We start from the raw sequence: 15,212 nt of genomic DNA on the forward strand, positions 1-15,212 counted from the left end.
TTTCAGCCGACAGATATTTTGATGACTTTAAACTCACTTTCTCCACCCTCCAAAATTATTAAAAAGTTATTTTTCTCTTGGTAAAAAGAAAGGTAAATATTACAGATTACTTTTTTTTTTTTTTTTTCTTTTTTTAACCTTGGTAACACATATTCCTATTTTAAAAAACAGCATTCACTGGGTACTTGTTAATTTGCAACTTGCGTTGCAGCCATAGGACAATGAAAATTTATATCACTGCATACTGCAATAAAACTAAAGGAGGATGTCTCTGCTTTGAAATTGGATGACAACATTCTCTTTAAAAATGCACATTAAAAAGTCCTTATAAAATTTAGGCAGCACAGATAATAAAATAGTTTTAAAATAATAGTGATAGATACAAAATCACACTTTCATATGTAGTTACAAAAGTAAGTATGAAAATATATTTTACATGCTTTATGAGAAAGTGTTTGGTTAAATTCACTTTTATATTCTCACCCTGATTATAATACTACAGTCTGGCTCCTTTCTTTCCACATAAACTTCAATCAGCAAATCTCCAGCCTGGGAAACCTGAAGGAGAACAACAACAAAAATACAAGAAAGTCTTAAATATTTTAAATAACCTTTCAAACTGGGTAAGTACAAAGATTATTTAGCAGATGTGCAAGAATATACTGAACATTAACTTCTTTCCCCTTTATCTAAAAAATACTCCCCAAGTTGATGCCAACTGGAAAGCCTGCCCATTAGCAAAAGGAAAGAAAATCATATTCTCAGATTCAAAGGAAAAATCCAAACCCTGACTAAATCCAAAGCATTCATATATTTAAAAAACGGAGTTAACCAATATACTTTCAAGTGGGAAAACTAGGGATGACATAACATAAATGGAAATGTAAAATTGACATGAGTGTACTAGTATCTAGCACACTATTAGTAACACACTAGGCTATATTAGTATCTTAAACTATCAGAACCACAGTTCTGCTTTAAATAAGCCAGGCTTATTTCAGAGCCAAAACAGATTAATAGAATTTAAGACCATGAAATAGAAAAGGACAGCAGCACAAAATAAAATAAATCAGTTAAAAATGAGAGGAAAAGTTACTAATGCCAGAATATTACAGTCCTAAAGCCATTTGTATACACCCAGATAACTGGGACTCGTTACTATGAAGTCATACTTGTCATTACATGTTTAAAAAAGAAATTAAAACACATGTTCTTGGTATCAACCTCTATTAAAGATAGCTCTGACTTTCTTAGACCAGATACCCAAACTTTTATGTAAAAAGCTACCACGGAATAATTAGATGACAAGCAAATGTATTATATATTATATAAAAGTTTTATATACATAATTAAGAACACCTAATAATATGAACCTTACACAGAAACTCAGAAGACAGTAAATGCAGCACTTTATGATCAAGGAAAAAAAAGTTGATTCATGTGAAAGAATATAGTATTTTTCTCTCATTGCTAGGTTTGCTCATCTATGGCAAGAAAATTACCTTCTTGGATGAGAAATTACTTAGTTTTATACAGTTAAAAGTGTCTAGCTCTTTGCCTGCTCAAGTTCCCTTGCAATGTAATCATACGTGACTTCAAAAGATTGTAATTCAGCCCAGTAATAAAAATATTCTCTAAAACTAAAACCGTGATGAAGATCAGTACATGGGAAGAAAAAAATAAGGTAGAAAACTAGGCCTTTCAGGAGATGTATCCTTTTATTAATATGCCAATATAAAGAATTAATAATGAAATTTACATTAAGAATACCAATCTGTGTCAACTCTGAGAACAGTATTCGTAGTGATGCTATTTATTTACATATTAACAAAATTCAAAGGAAGAGGCTAAGAAAAGTAAAAACTACATTATATGCAGAGTAAGATATGGAGAAAATGATAAGAACAGGCAAGCTTTAAGATACATTCTGACAAATTTACAGAAGCTGAAACTACATTTCCATGGAAAAATAAATGGCAGCACTCAATTTTATAGAACATTAACATTCTGGAAAATGGTGACTTTAAAGTTAGTTTAGCCTCTGAGAATAGAAAACTAATGGAAACATTTGTGAGGAAAAACATTACAAAGCTACTTTGAAGAAAGCTTCTTAATTATAGTGGCATAGACTCAAAAAAAGCTCATTTAGTTGTAAAATTTGCTTTTCAGATGGTATTACAGAGAAAGGTTAGAAAAAAAGAACGAAGCTGACATTTGATTTCCACTGGGCTCATGTAAACAACCGTATGGAGAGAAAATGTGCTGTAAATTACAGCAGCAAACAGAAACAGCTGGCCTAAGTATATAGTGGACAGAAAATGAAGAGCAGCTAATGAAGTGCCACCTGGAAAGAAACTGCAATGACATTTCAGACATAAGAACTTCCAGGCCTTCAACAGAAATTTGCTTTAGATGTTCTTCTCTGAACACTCTGCACCATCAGCCTGGAGATAATTTTTCTATAGGAACTTATATACTCAAATGTATTAAGTATTTGCATCACTGATTTCCCCTGCAAACACGTGTACATTTTGAGGCAATAATGTCAGGCAATCAGATGTTAAATGGAAAGGATTCTTACACAGAATTCTTAATTATAGTTGCTTGATGTTTAAGTTGCCAGCCACCCATGCTGTTAAATCACTCTGTCTGCACCATGTCGTCAATTTTACCAGTAGCTGGAAGGCCATCCAAAAAAAGTTCCCAAAGAGCTAGTCCAATGTCTAGGCTATAGGGTCTGCAAATGCAAGTCTTGCACATGCATGGCCTTGCAAACTGCTCAGAGGCTATATGATGATAGGCAATGACCCAGAGGAAGAAAGCAGCTGAGGAGAGTAGGTTTCAGCATACTCCATTATTTCACTGAAATACTGGAAGATATTTCAAAGATCACCGTTCCATCTAGCCATTCAACTCTGAAGATGCTTAACCCTATCTCAGGTCTGTACTGAGAAGTATAGTTAATGTCAATTGGCTGGGGTCATAGCACTGATGAAGGCATCTCTGCCTGATGAAGGAAACGCTCTTCCTTTTAAACAGCAGCAGTTTAAAAGAAGACTATATGGCCAAGCCTGGTAAAATTTAAAATGTAGGCATGCATATAACGCAGCCTTCTGAAATTCTGAGCAACATGCACTTGGCATTCATGATAGAAGCTACTACTGTAAAATATAATAAAGAGGAAGGTCAAGCTTTTTCAACAGCACTTAGTATTAGTCCAGGTCCAGCTCTACCAACCAATCCTGCTAACAACAACAGGCACAGTCAGGGAGACGTTGGATTCTTCTAGAGAAAATGCTGTATATAAAAATCTCAAAACATCCTTGTAACCACCTAGAAGCAGCTTCATTAATCAGGGGGCTTTAGGCAGTAAATACTTTGAAATAAAAGCAATTGCCCCAGCTTTGATCAGAATCACTCCCTTCTGTATTGAAGTGGTCCCAGAAATTAAGCACACATGCATTTAATATGTTACATGCACATGGAATTTCAGAAAAATGCAGTTTTAAATTGAAACAGTAGTAACATTAAAATTGCCTGCTACAGAAAAATTGGCAACTGGCATAAAATGTTCCACAGCTTAATTCAGAAGGGAAAAATGTTCATAGCCGCAATCAAATTGCCACAAATGGCAATCAGGCTCTTGAGTAAAACAGATGAGGAATGGAGTCCAAATAGGGGTAACAAGCTGACTGAAAAGAGAGAATGCATTTCCTAACCTTAAAGGCAGTTCAAACTTCAGTTTATCAATTATGAAAAAGTACAAGTTTTGTTCCGATGTCTACTGCTTGTTTAGAAAGTTAAGAATAAGGCCATCATCTCTCTGAGGCAAGCGCTCCTAAATAACTAAGGTCTCCTGAGTTCATATTTGCTAGCTTGACTTGTCATCACTCTTTTTCCAGGAAATGCCACGCAGAGTAAAGATACCAGTGGTTTGATAAGATCCAAAATAATTTTCTAACTCAAACTCACCATTTCATGTTTTCTGATACAATATTGACAAAGATTAATTAATATAATCCAGTAGCTCAATTACTTATTTTCTTCATAACAGATTGAGGAAACATGTACCAAATAGTGAAAATTCATGTTTTTCAAGTAGGAATTACTTCAGATGCCCAATTTTAAAATGCTTCAGTGACCAATTTTGTTCTAGGAATTTTCCATTACTTATTATCTTTATAGGGAGAGGAACATCAATGACAGCTTTCAGTTGGGATCACTGTCCTGTCTGAGAAACAGAGAAGTCAATTATCTTCTATACTACTTTCCATTTTATGCCAATTGAGTCTATATTAAAGCATAAAGCTATAAATCAATGCACACAACTTATAGCACGCATCCATTTTGCCTAGACAATACAAATAATATAGCATAAAATGTCTATCAAGACTTAACAGTAAAATATTTAGAGAAAAGAAGAAGAGGGGGTAATTTACTATAATATTTTTTCATTAAAAACCTATTTTTCTGCTTCTTTTTCACTTTGTGATTTTCCAATATACAGGTACTTCTGATGTATTCTTCCTTTGTGTAACGGTTCATATGGAAATCCATTCTGTTTGCCACTTTTATATAAATCTTTTGTTCACATAAGGTCTTCAGCAACGCAAAGAGGGATTAACCAGATTTTTTGGTCTTTAATTTCACTACAGCAAACCTTACAATAATCATTTATGTACATGGGTGCGCAAGGAATTAGCTTTTTCTATTTAAACATGTGGTACCCAACGTTCCTTGGTGCCACCTTGGTAAAGCTGAAGAGCTTCGTCTGTCTTTCAAAAACTCATCCAGGATATACTGAGAATGAGCCAACAGGCTGTAATTTGAATTCACTTTTCCAAGACAGTGCCATAACAAATACCTTCTAAGTTATTCAAGGTGATTGTAAAGTTGTGGAGAAGTGCACCTCAGGCAAGGTTAGCTCTCATGCACCAAAGATATTCAGACTTTCACAGCTCCTCATGGTACACAAATGCTAGACCTCTTGCCAAAAAAAAAAAAAAACACCACTAAACAAACAAAACAAAAATGTACAATCACCTCCCTGGTCCTCCTGGCTACACTATTCCTGATATGTCATATGCAGTACACCAAGCACGCAAACTCTCCAGTCCAGTTGAAACTCTCTGGTATTGTAAGTATTTAGCACTTATTTACCGCATCCTTTGAGGAACTGTTTTTTTCCTCACGGGATGAAAAGAAATAGATTTTCAAAGTCATACATCTAAATGCAACTCCTAGTGCATTTCTTTTTAGCCCTTTCTCTCCCCTTAAACTAAAGTAGGAAGTGACATTTTCTTCAGCTTTGAAAGTTCTATTTGTAGAAATATTCTCTCTGAAACTAAAAGCTGACAATTCTAGCAATGTGTTAAGAACGAATGAGAAAAAAATTGACAGTTGCGTACTATATAATAACATAAAATTTCAGAGGCAGCAGTGAAAGGCCATCCTAAGTACTAGAAAGCACTGCAAATTATCCTTTTTGTATTTATGAAGTCTGGCTGGATAAGCTGAACTCAGACACACAAAGGAATACAAGAGTTAGAAGTAGGAGCAGACAACCCAAGAGGTATGTAGAACTGCTACATGTTGTGCAGGAATAAGGTTAGAAAAGAAAGCTAAGGCCAACCTGGAGTTAAATCTGGCTATGGATGTGAAGGAAAGGATTCTACAAGTACATAAATGGCAAAAGGGAGACTTGGGAAAACATGGGCTTGCTGCTGAATGGGACAAGGGAAACGGTGACAAATTATATGGAAGAGGCCAGAGTATTCAACACCTTCTTTGCCTCCATCTTTCCAACCTTCAGGAATCCCATGCTCTTAAGTCCAGAGGGAAAGTCTGGAGCAAGGAAGACTTGCTCTCGGTGAAGGAGGCCCAGATTAAGTAACACTTAAATAGTAATGGATATATGTAAGTCCACGGGGCCTGACAAACAGCACCCATGAGTGCTGAGGGATCTAGATGATGTCACTGTAAGGTGACTCTCAATTATTTTTGAAGAGTCATGGAAACGGAGAGGATCTTGAAGACCAGAGAAGAGCAAATGTCAATACCATCTTCAAAAAGGACTAGAAGAAAGATTCAGGAAGCTACAGGCTGGTCAGCCTCACCTCAGACCAAACTGATAGCCCTATACAGTGAGTATAAAAGCAAATGAAAGGATAGCAGTATTTACCTCAGCTTTAGTAAAAACTTCAGTGGTGTCTGCCATAACATCATCACAGACAAGCATACAAAATACAGAGTAGACAAGTAGACAGTAGACTGAAAAGGGTCTAAAAAGTCAGAGTCCAATAATCTTCACTAATGACCCGGATAATGGGACAGGGCACATCCCCAGCTAGTCAGCGGATGGTACTGAACTGGGAGCAGTAGCTGATACATTCAGAGGGACCTCAACAGGTTAGAGAAATCAACAGAGAGGAATCTCATGAAGCTCAACAAGGGGAAACGCAAGTCCTGCAACTGGGGAGGAGTACCAGCACACACTGGTTAGGGGGCAACAAGCTGGAAAGCAGCTTTGCTGAGAAGGTCCTTGATGTTCTAGCATTCAACATTAGTGATCCAACACTGCACCCTTGCAGAAAAGGAAAACAGCCTCCAGGGCTGCATTAAGAGAAGCACTGCAAGCAAGTCATGGGAGGTGATCCTTCTCTACTCAAGTGTGGCCTTGTCAGTGCCGAAGTGCTGTGTTCAGTGTTGGGCTCCTCAGTACAAGTAAGGTAAACAACTACTGCTAGATCTTAACTACACGTTCAAACATCTGATGGGAAGGGATGAAGAAAAACGAGCCAGACTCTTTTCAGTGGTGTCCAGTGACAGGACAAGAGGCAATGGGCACAAATGTGGTGTGTTTCCCCCTCCCCGCAAGACACACATGAAATTCGATTTTTCATATATATTTTTTGTCCTAACTGTGAAGGTGGTCAAACAGTGGAACAGGTTGCCCAGAGAGGCTGTGGAGTCTTTCTCCTTTGAGATATTCAAAATCTGACTAGATATGGTCCAAGGCAACCTGTTCTCAGCAATCCTGCTTGAGCAAGGGGATTAGACTAGATGGTCTCAGCCCAGACGATTCTGTGATGAGATAGGAGATTTTGTTTGAATAGGATTTGCTTCATTTTTAAGGTTAAAGTGATGATATTTTTGGTAAAGAATTTAAAGCTTAGCCATGTGTATTATGAGAATCGAGCCTTCCAAATGCAATGCACCTCATAAAGGTGATTTCACAGTGTTACCTGGGGTAGAGAAAGTACCAAACAAAACCATTTTAAATGGTTCTTCTCTTATACTCCTTGCAGCCCCCCCAGTTTTAAACAAACCCACCTAACCAGCAGTTGCTCCTAAGTTACTCAAAACCTCAGCAGCCGTTCAGTTTACTTTCTTCTTTTTTCTCCATATCTAATTAAGATGTCTTTACTGTCCCTTTTTGTACCCATAAAACTTCTCTCAGGTCTTCCTGATTTCTCCAAAGGTATCATGAACATTTAGCCATGAAAGCTTCCCAAGAGCTGCCTGGAAAATGTAAATAGTGTAACAAAGCCGTACAATGTTGTTTTTTTTTGGTTCTAAAGAGCATACAAAATAATGTAATGTACTTAAAAGTCTGTGCATTTCCACCATTCAAGGTTTTATTCTCAAATATCAGTAAAAGGTCCTTTTCATGTACCCAGGAATTAATAAATTCCGTACTTTAACCCCTACCATGCAGAATGCTCTTAGAGAATATCTGTGTTGTTTTTTGTTTTGTTACATTACCAAGGCAGATGTTTCCATTCTGCAAGAGAGACGCTAGTAATGAACTTAAAATTATTTCCCAGTGACTAGGCCACTCCAGGCACCAAAAGGAAGAAATAGGCATTCTACTTTTTACACACACACATTCACAGCAGTGCCACAGAAACCTTCATGGCACTCTGACCCAGACAAGAAGGAAATATGAAAAAATAAGACTCAAGACAGCAATGCACAGAACATGCAATTTCAATGTGGATCTGCAAGACTCCTTTCTTTTAAGGCATCATTAAAACTACCACAAAACTTGTTGGAAGGGGTCAGGCAGCCCTACTTTTTTCTGTTACCTTTCTATTAATTTTTTAAAGCCCTATATGCTCCAGAACTACTGCAAGATTCTCCTCCACTACTTTAGATTCCTGAAAAAGTTTGTAAGCACCCTACACTCCCCTTTACCTCTGGCAATGACCTGTCTTGGTCATGTTTACCTAGTTTAACAGTTTTTGCTTTAATTAGGATTGCACAGGAAGACCATTCAGACAGTGAAACATACTATCACTTTGCTGTTTCTAACCAATTCTCATTTTACTCAAAAGTTGTTACAGGTAAGACTGAACTCCAGGAGATCTTAAGCTGCTTAATATCCTGTTTTTGTATATTGTTTCCTGAAGTTCAGTCTGACTGAAGTAACGATGTTTGTATGTGTTTGAAGCATCCCACAATAATATTTATATTTTGAGGCTCCATATGTGGTCACAAAACAGCATGTGGCAAAAAGATTCAGATACTTTAAACTCATAGGGATCGTTATTCATTAACAAAGAGAGACAGTATGTACCCAAAGGTCATGAAATAATAGAAATATTAATATACACTTGAAATTTTTTTAATATCACAGAATCACAGAATCGTCTAGGTTGGAAGAGACCTCCAAGATCATCTAGTCCAACCTCAGCCCTAACACTAACAAGTCCTACACTAAACCATATCACTAAGGGCTACATCTAAATGTCTTTTAAAGACCTCCAGGGATGGTGACTCAACCACCTCCCTGGGCAGTCCATTCCAATGCCTAACAACCCTTTCAGTAAAGAAGTTCCTCCTAAAATCCAACCTAAACCTCCCCTGGCGCAACTTCAGCCCATTCCCCCTCGTCCTGTCACCAGGCACGTGGGAGAATAGACCAACCCCCACCTCGCTACAGCCTCCTTTAAGGTACCTATAGAGAGCGATGAGGTCTCCCCTGAGCCTCCTCTTCTCCAGGCTAAACAACCCCAGCTCCCTCAGCCGCTCCTTGTAAGACTTGTCCTCCAGACCCCTCACCAGCTTCATTGCCCTTCTCTGGACTCTCTCAAGCACCTCCATGTCCTTCTTTTAGTGAGGGGCCCAAAACTGAACGCAGTACTCGAGGTGCAGCCTCACCAGAGCCGAGTACAGGGGGACAATCACCTCCCTAGACCTGCTGGCCACACTGCTTCTGATGCAGGCCAGGATGCTGTTGGCCTTCTTGGCCACCTGATCACACTGCTGGCTCATATTCAGCTGCCTATCAGCCAGTACTCCCAGGTCCTTCTCTGCCAGGCAGCTTTCCAACCACTCATCTCCCAGCCTGTAGCGCTGCTTGGGGTTGTTACGCCCCAGATGCAGGACCCGGCACTTGGCCTTGTTGAACTTCATGCAGTTGACCTCAGCCCATCGGTCCAGCCTATCCAGATCCTCTTGCACAGCCTTCCTTCCCTCGAGCAGATCGACACACGCACCTAACTTGGTGTCATCTGCAAACTTACTGAGGGTGCACTCGATCCCCTCATCCAGGTCATCGATAAAGATATTAAAGAGGACTGGCCCCAGCACTGAGCCCTGGGGGACTCCACTAGTAACCGGCCTCCAACTGGATTTGGCTCCATTCACCACAACTCTTTGGGCCCGGCCATCCAGCCAGTTTTTAACCCAACAAAGCGTACGCCAGTCCAAGCCACGAGCAGCCAGTTTCTTGAGGAGAATGTTGTGGGAAACGGTGTCAAAAGCCTTACTGAAGTCAAGGTAGATCACATCCACAGCCTTCCCCTCATCCACCAAGCGCGTCACTTGGTCATAGAAGGAGATCAGGTTCGTCAAGCAGGACCTACCTTTCATAAACCCATGCTGACTGGGCCTGATTGCCTGGCTGCCCTGCAAGTGCCACGTGATGACATTCAAGATAATCTGCTCCATGAGCTTCCCTGGCACTGAGGTCAAGCTAACAGGCCTATAGTTCCCTGGATCTACCCTCCGACCCTTCTTGTAGATGGGCGTCACATTTGCTAGCCACCAGTCGACTGGGACCTCCCCTGATAGCCAGGACTTCCGATAAATAATGGAAAGCGGCTTGGCCAGCTCCTCCGCCAGTTCGCTCAGTACCCTTGGGTGGATCCCATCCCGCCCCATCGACTTGCGTACATCCAAGTGTTGTAGCAGGTCGCCAACCATTTCCTCATGGATAGCGAGGGCCACATCCTGCTCCCCATCCCCTTCCACCAGCTCAGGGTACCAGGTATCCAGAGAACAACCGGTCTTGCCGCTAAAGACTGAGGCAAAGAAGGCATTGAGCACCTCAGCCTTTTCCTCATCTTTTGTCAATAAGTTTCCCCCCGCATCCAGTAAAGGATGGAGATTCTCCTTAGTCCTCCTTTTTGTGTTGATGTATTTATAAAAACATTTTTGTTATCTTTAACGGCAATAGACAGATTGAGCTCCAGATGAGCTTTGGCCTTTCTAATTTTGTCCCTGCACAGCCTCGCAACATTCTTATAGTCCTCTTGAGTAGCCTGCCCTCTTTTCCAGAGATTAGAAACCCTCCTTTTTCTCCTAAGCTCAAGCCACAACTCTCTGCTCAGCCAGGCCGGCCTAGTTCCGCGTCGGCTCGTCTTTGGGCACATGGGGACAGACCACTCCTGAGCCATTAAGATTTCCTTCTTAAGGAGTGCCCAGCCTTCCTGGACTCCTTTGCCCTTCAGAACCTCCTCCCAAGGGACTCTGCCAACCAGTGTCCTGAACAGCTCAAAGTCAGCCCTCTGGAAGTCCAAGACAGCGGTTTTACTGGTCCCCTTCCTGACTTCGCCAAGAATAGAGAACTCTACCATTTCGCGGTCACTCTGCCCAAGACAGCTCTCGACCACCACATCTCCCACCAGTCCGTCACTGTTTGTGAACAGAAGGTCTAGTGGGGCACCTCCCCTGGTAGGCTCTCTAACCAGCTGTGTCAGGAAGCTATCTTCCACGCTCTCCAGAAACCTCCTAGACTGCTTTCTCTGGGCTGTGTTGTGCTTCCAGGATATGTCTGGGAAGTTGAAGTCCCCCACGAGAACAAGCGCTGACGATTTCGCGGCTTCTGCCAACTGCCTGTAGAACTCCTCATCAGTCTCCTCATCCTGGTTCGGTGGTCTATAACAGACCCCCACCAGGATGCTTGCCTTGTTGGCCTTCCCTCTGATCCTAACCCATAGGGACTCAACCTTATAATTCCCAATAATATGCACAATTAAAATTCAACATGATGGGTCACCATTTTCACACTTGTAAATGTTGATCATTTCCTTCTACTACAATTTATGTAACATAGTAAAAGCACACAAGTTTTTTAAGTTATGTTCTGTCCTAAACACTGGGATAATTCCAGAGTATGCTTTACACAAAGTTGTTTTGCTTTAGCGCTTTATGCCTCCTCATATTTCCCTTAGTTTTATAGTTAACAACACTAGTCACTGTGCAAGCTCAGAAATACACATTTAGATAGCAAGGTATAAAAAAAATAAATCTATAAACAACTAAATACTCTTTGTTAAAAGTATCTGCATACCAGTTGATTTTTGCCACTTACCTGAGTGTCTTTCCACCTGGTAATAAAGCTGTTCTCTATATCCATTTGTTTGACCTGGTCTTCATTTATCTGTTTAAATTAGATCATTTTTGTTCAGTTAATAATTATAAGCTAGTATAAAAATTATAACACTAACTAGCAAACACTATTTCAATGTAATAAACTGATAAATACAAACACAAGAGGAATAACAATTACTAACAATACAAATAATCATGCTCATATAGAAGCAGCTGTGCCAAATAATCAGAAAGATGGGATCATTACAACAAACTTTACCAAATACACATTAGAAGAGAGAGGATTTCATTAAAAACTGCCACACAGAATGTTACAGTGACACAGTACACTCTAAACCAAAATGGCTATGACAAATTGCTTCTAGTAGTATCTTTTCAATCCAATTGGATTCAATATTCTTTTGGTTCCTTCAAGGCCCAAGGAACCCAACACTGTTCTCTGTAAAACCCTCACTGTAATCACAGCTCAGAGACTCAGTTCTTCCATGCTTCAGTTCTGACCATGGCTACAAAAATTGAACCAAAGTATTACTTTTAATAGTTATCATCTCAAAATTTTCTTAAGATTGTCAGCAGTGTCAGCAAGAAAAGTGTGCACCATTCTGGAAAATGATATCTCACAGCAATCCTATAAATATAGTCATTCCTGCACAGACTAAGCTATCTAGAAAATGAAATTTAAAGCAGGCAATTAACCATGTCCACTGAATTAGAGTTCAACATCCCTGCAACTCCTCATACAGTATAACCAATACCAGACCATCTCTAACTTTAAGGAGATTTCTATATTTTAGCATGTCTAATAGCAGAGCAGTCAGGCTACTTTCAATAAAGATACCTACATCAAAAAGTTGCACATAGTTTTTAATTAGATCTTCAATTACATTGACTTCTTCACTAGTCTGGCCTTTAGTTTGAAATAAGCATGAAGAAAACACCATGGCTAGATTGTGAGGGTTCATATGATTGATTTCAGAACATTTCTGCACCCTGTTGAAGGAAAAATAAATATATTTAGAAGGTTCCATTGTTCCTTTGGTTGTCTAAGGATTCTGTACAGAACATGGAGCGCATTTCAAAAAGAATTATCTACAATAAATGAAATTAAATAGCTTTTATATATATATATTTACCTCTTTATATTCTTTCATCTTATTACAGAAAGTACGTTTTTATTTCTATCTGCACCTTAAGTGAGATTAAAATTATCTGCTGCACTATGATATGTAAGTATATCCTACAAATCAATCATCTCAGATCAAACAAACCATGGAAACAAACGAGATCATTTTTTACTTTCCATACTTAAAGTTCTCATACTAGTTCTATGATTTACATAGCAAGTCCTCTTTTGGAAGCAAATACAGAATTTTGGCTGTTATACAGATGAATACAAACTACTTTCAGAACATATTTAACAGAATATTAACATCTGAACTGAATATGTTTAGAAACATCATTAATCACAATACTTAATATAATCTTTATCCCAATAGTAGTACCAATCAGTTTAGTAACTGTATAAATAGTTTTAAAGGATGTCCCCTATGTAACGGCTCTACTTTTGACCACAGTAAATAGAAGCTTCTTCATATTATGCACCCACTACACTTTACCAGAAAAATAATTGATTTGTAATGACCATTCCTACTTAACAATGCAAAACTCTGCATTTAACTCTACAAAATCATCCAACTCACACTATTTTTATATATTTGCTACTGCTTATTTGATCTAGGAGTAGGAGAAGACCTTTGTTGTTTAAACAACTCTGTATTTTGGATATTCTCCACAAATACCTCAAGTTGCAAAATGAAGCAGTGATGAAATATTTGAAGGAGAGCTAAATCTCAAAATTACCATTTGCGATGTAGATTGTGGAGAAGGACGTTTCCCCTGAAAAAAAATCTTTTAATCTCAACAGCCATTTGCAACAATCCTCTGGAAGGCTAGCAGATGGGATTAAATGAATTCACCTAAAGAAGATTCATCAAAAATTATGCTGCTCAGACACAAATACAGGCAGCTTTCTACCACTGTAAGGCATTCCCATCCCACTATAGTTACCAATTACTAAAAACACAACTGAAGAAAAAACACATTATAAATTAAAGGCTATTAAATATAATTCATCATCACAACAACTTAAGCTCTTGACACTTACTAGTTGATGAAACAATCCAAATTTCATTCTTGGTAGAGTTATACTGAGAACACGTTAGAGAAATTTCTCTGCTACATTCTTTCATTTGAATTTACCTGTAAAGATGTTCAATTAACGCAGCCAAAGTTGCCTTATTGACTGGTGGAAGCGTCCGAATGAAAGCTCCATACTTCCTCACACGTTCCTTTTCATTCTGCATATCTGCCAAAAAATAATAATCCCCGAGCATTAATAACAACGTACACCAAAAACCACCAACAGTTCTCATTAACTGTATCTGCACCATCTACTCATTTAAAATTAGTTTATCAATCAACCTTTTCTTCATGAAGACTATACTGACAACCTACTATTAACAAAGTCTATTATTATACACTAGATCAAGGAAATAGTATCAGCAATAAGACAGTTCTATATTTAAGCATGAGTTCCTGCAGTTTAAGGCTAAATTCCAGGAAAGTAATTGCTTTTCCCTCTCAAAGGATGTTTAACTTTGCAGTTTGTGTGTGTATATGTGTGTACATCTATGCACGCACACATACATACATACTTTAAGAGTGCCCAGAGGTAAGAAACAAAAATGCGTTTTCATCTTTTTTATTTTTTTGAAGAAATGTCTCAAATTCTGAAGTAGTTTACAGATCTAAATATGTAAGACGGGTAAGAGGATAGCAAAGGAGAGGGAGAAGTAACAATGTTGTACAAAGCTACACAGGTGAAACAGTAGTAGACACAAGGATAGAAATTCCAGTCTTGGGAATTAGCATTTGAGACAAAGACACAGCTCTCTACTTTTAAGTTAAGTCTGCCGCTCTGTGTTGCATTGAGCACAGAGGCTACAGAGAATAATCCTAACTAGGGCAATTGCAAAGTTTATGTAATGCTTTTTAATTTATTTTTAACATTTTCTTCTCTGTCCCTTATTTCTCTCAGGTTTCTGAGAAGAAAAACTGAGAAACTCCTTATCTGTTCCGGTTGATTGCTAGCACTCTCCAAAAACAACCAAATGAACCATGTTTTGATTTATTGGGTAACAGGAGTCTACTTCAGCCAAACTGTAAATATTTTTCTCTGCTACAAACGTTTTGCAGATTGTCAAACAATACAGACAAATAATTAGTAAAACCCCCAGATTTTATAATGAATATTTACAACCAACCTCTCTTGTATTGAGTGTTATTGCAAATATTACCTAATGCAGAAATCCAGAATGGATAAAGTTCTTTAGTGAGAAGAGCATCATCTATTTGAGAAAGAAAACTTTTCAATACATCAGTCACATCTTCAAGCTGATGTTTCCCAGCTCTTAGTTTAACACTCCTTGCATCTTTTTTGAAACTTTCCAGAAGTTCAGTCACGTTAGAAGAATTGCCATTCTTAAGGTATATCTGCTTGCTCCCTAAACCTAGGTTACAGAAATACAGGACAG

The 15,212-nt window shown here is 38.6% G+C and overlaps 1 protein-coding gene across 8 annotated transcripts in view; it reads right to left on the reverse strand.

Annotated features, from left to right (window-relative positions):
* ARAP2 (ArfGAP with RhoGAP domain, ankyrin repeat and PH domain 2) overlaps nt 1-15,212 on the reverse strand; it is a 130,562-nt gene that overhangs the window by 32,571 nt on the left and 82,779 nt on the right. For all 8 annotated transcript variants that reach the window (XR_007158149.2, XM_048047690.2, XM_048047693.2 and 5 more), the window contains 5 exons: nt 14,976-15,188; nt 13,879-13,984; nt 12,462-12,609; nt 11,600-11,668; nt 484-558 (listed from right to left, as the gene is read on the reverse strand). Coding sequence is in view for 7 of the 8 variants with exons in the window: in XM_048047690.2 (XP_047903647.2) it covers nt 484-558; nt 11,600-11,668; nt 12,462-12,609; nt 13,879-13,984; nt 14,976-15,188 (611 nt within the window). In the remaining variant the exon portion in view is untranslated. The remainder of the gene's footprint in view (nt 1-483; nt 559-11,599; nt 11,669-12,461; nt 12,610-13,878; nt 13,985-14,975; nt 15,189-15,212) is intronic.

Source organism: Anser cygnoides, chromosome 4 (assembly GCF_040182565.1).
Source record: "Anser cygnoides isolate HZ-2024a breed goose chromosome 4, Taihu_goose_T2T_genome, whole genome shotgun sequence".
Taxonomy (NCBI): Eukaryota; Metazoa; Chordata; class Aves; order Anseriformes; family Anatidae; genus Anser; species Anser cygnoides.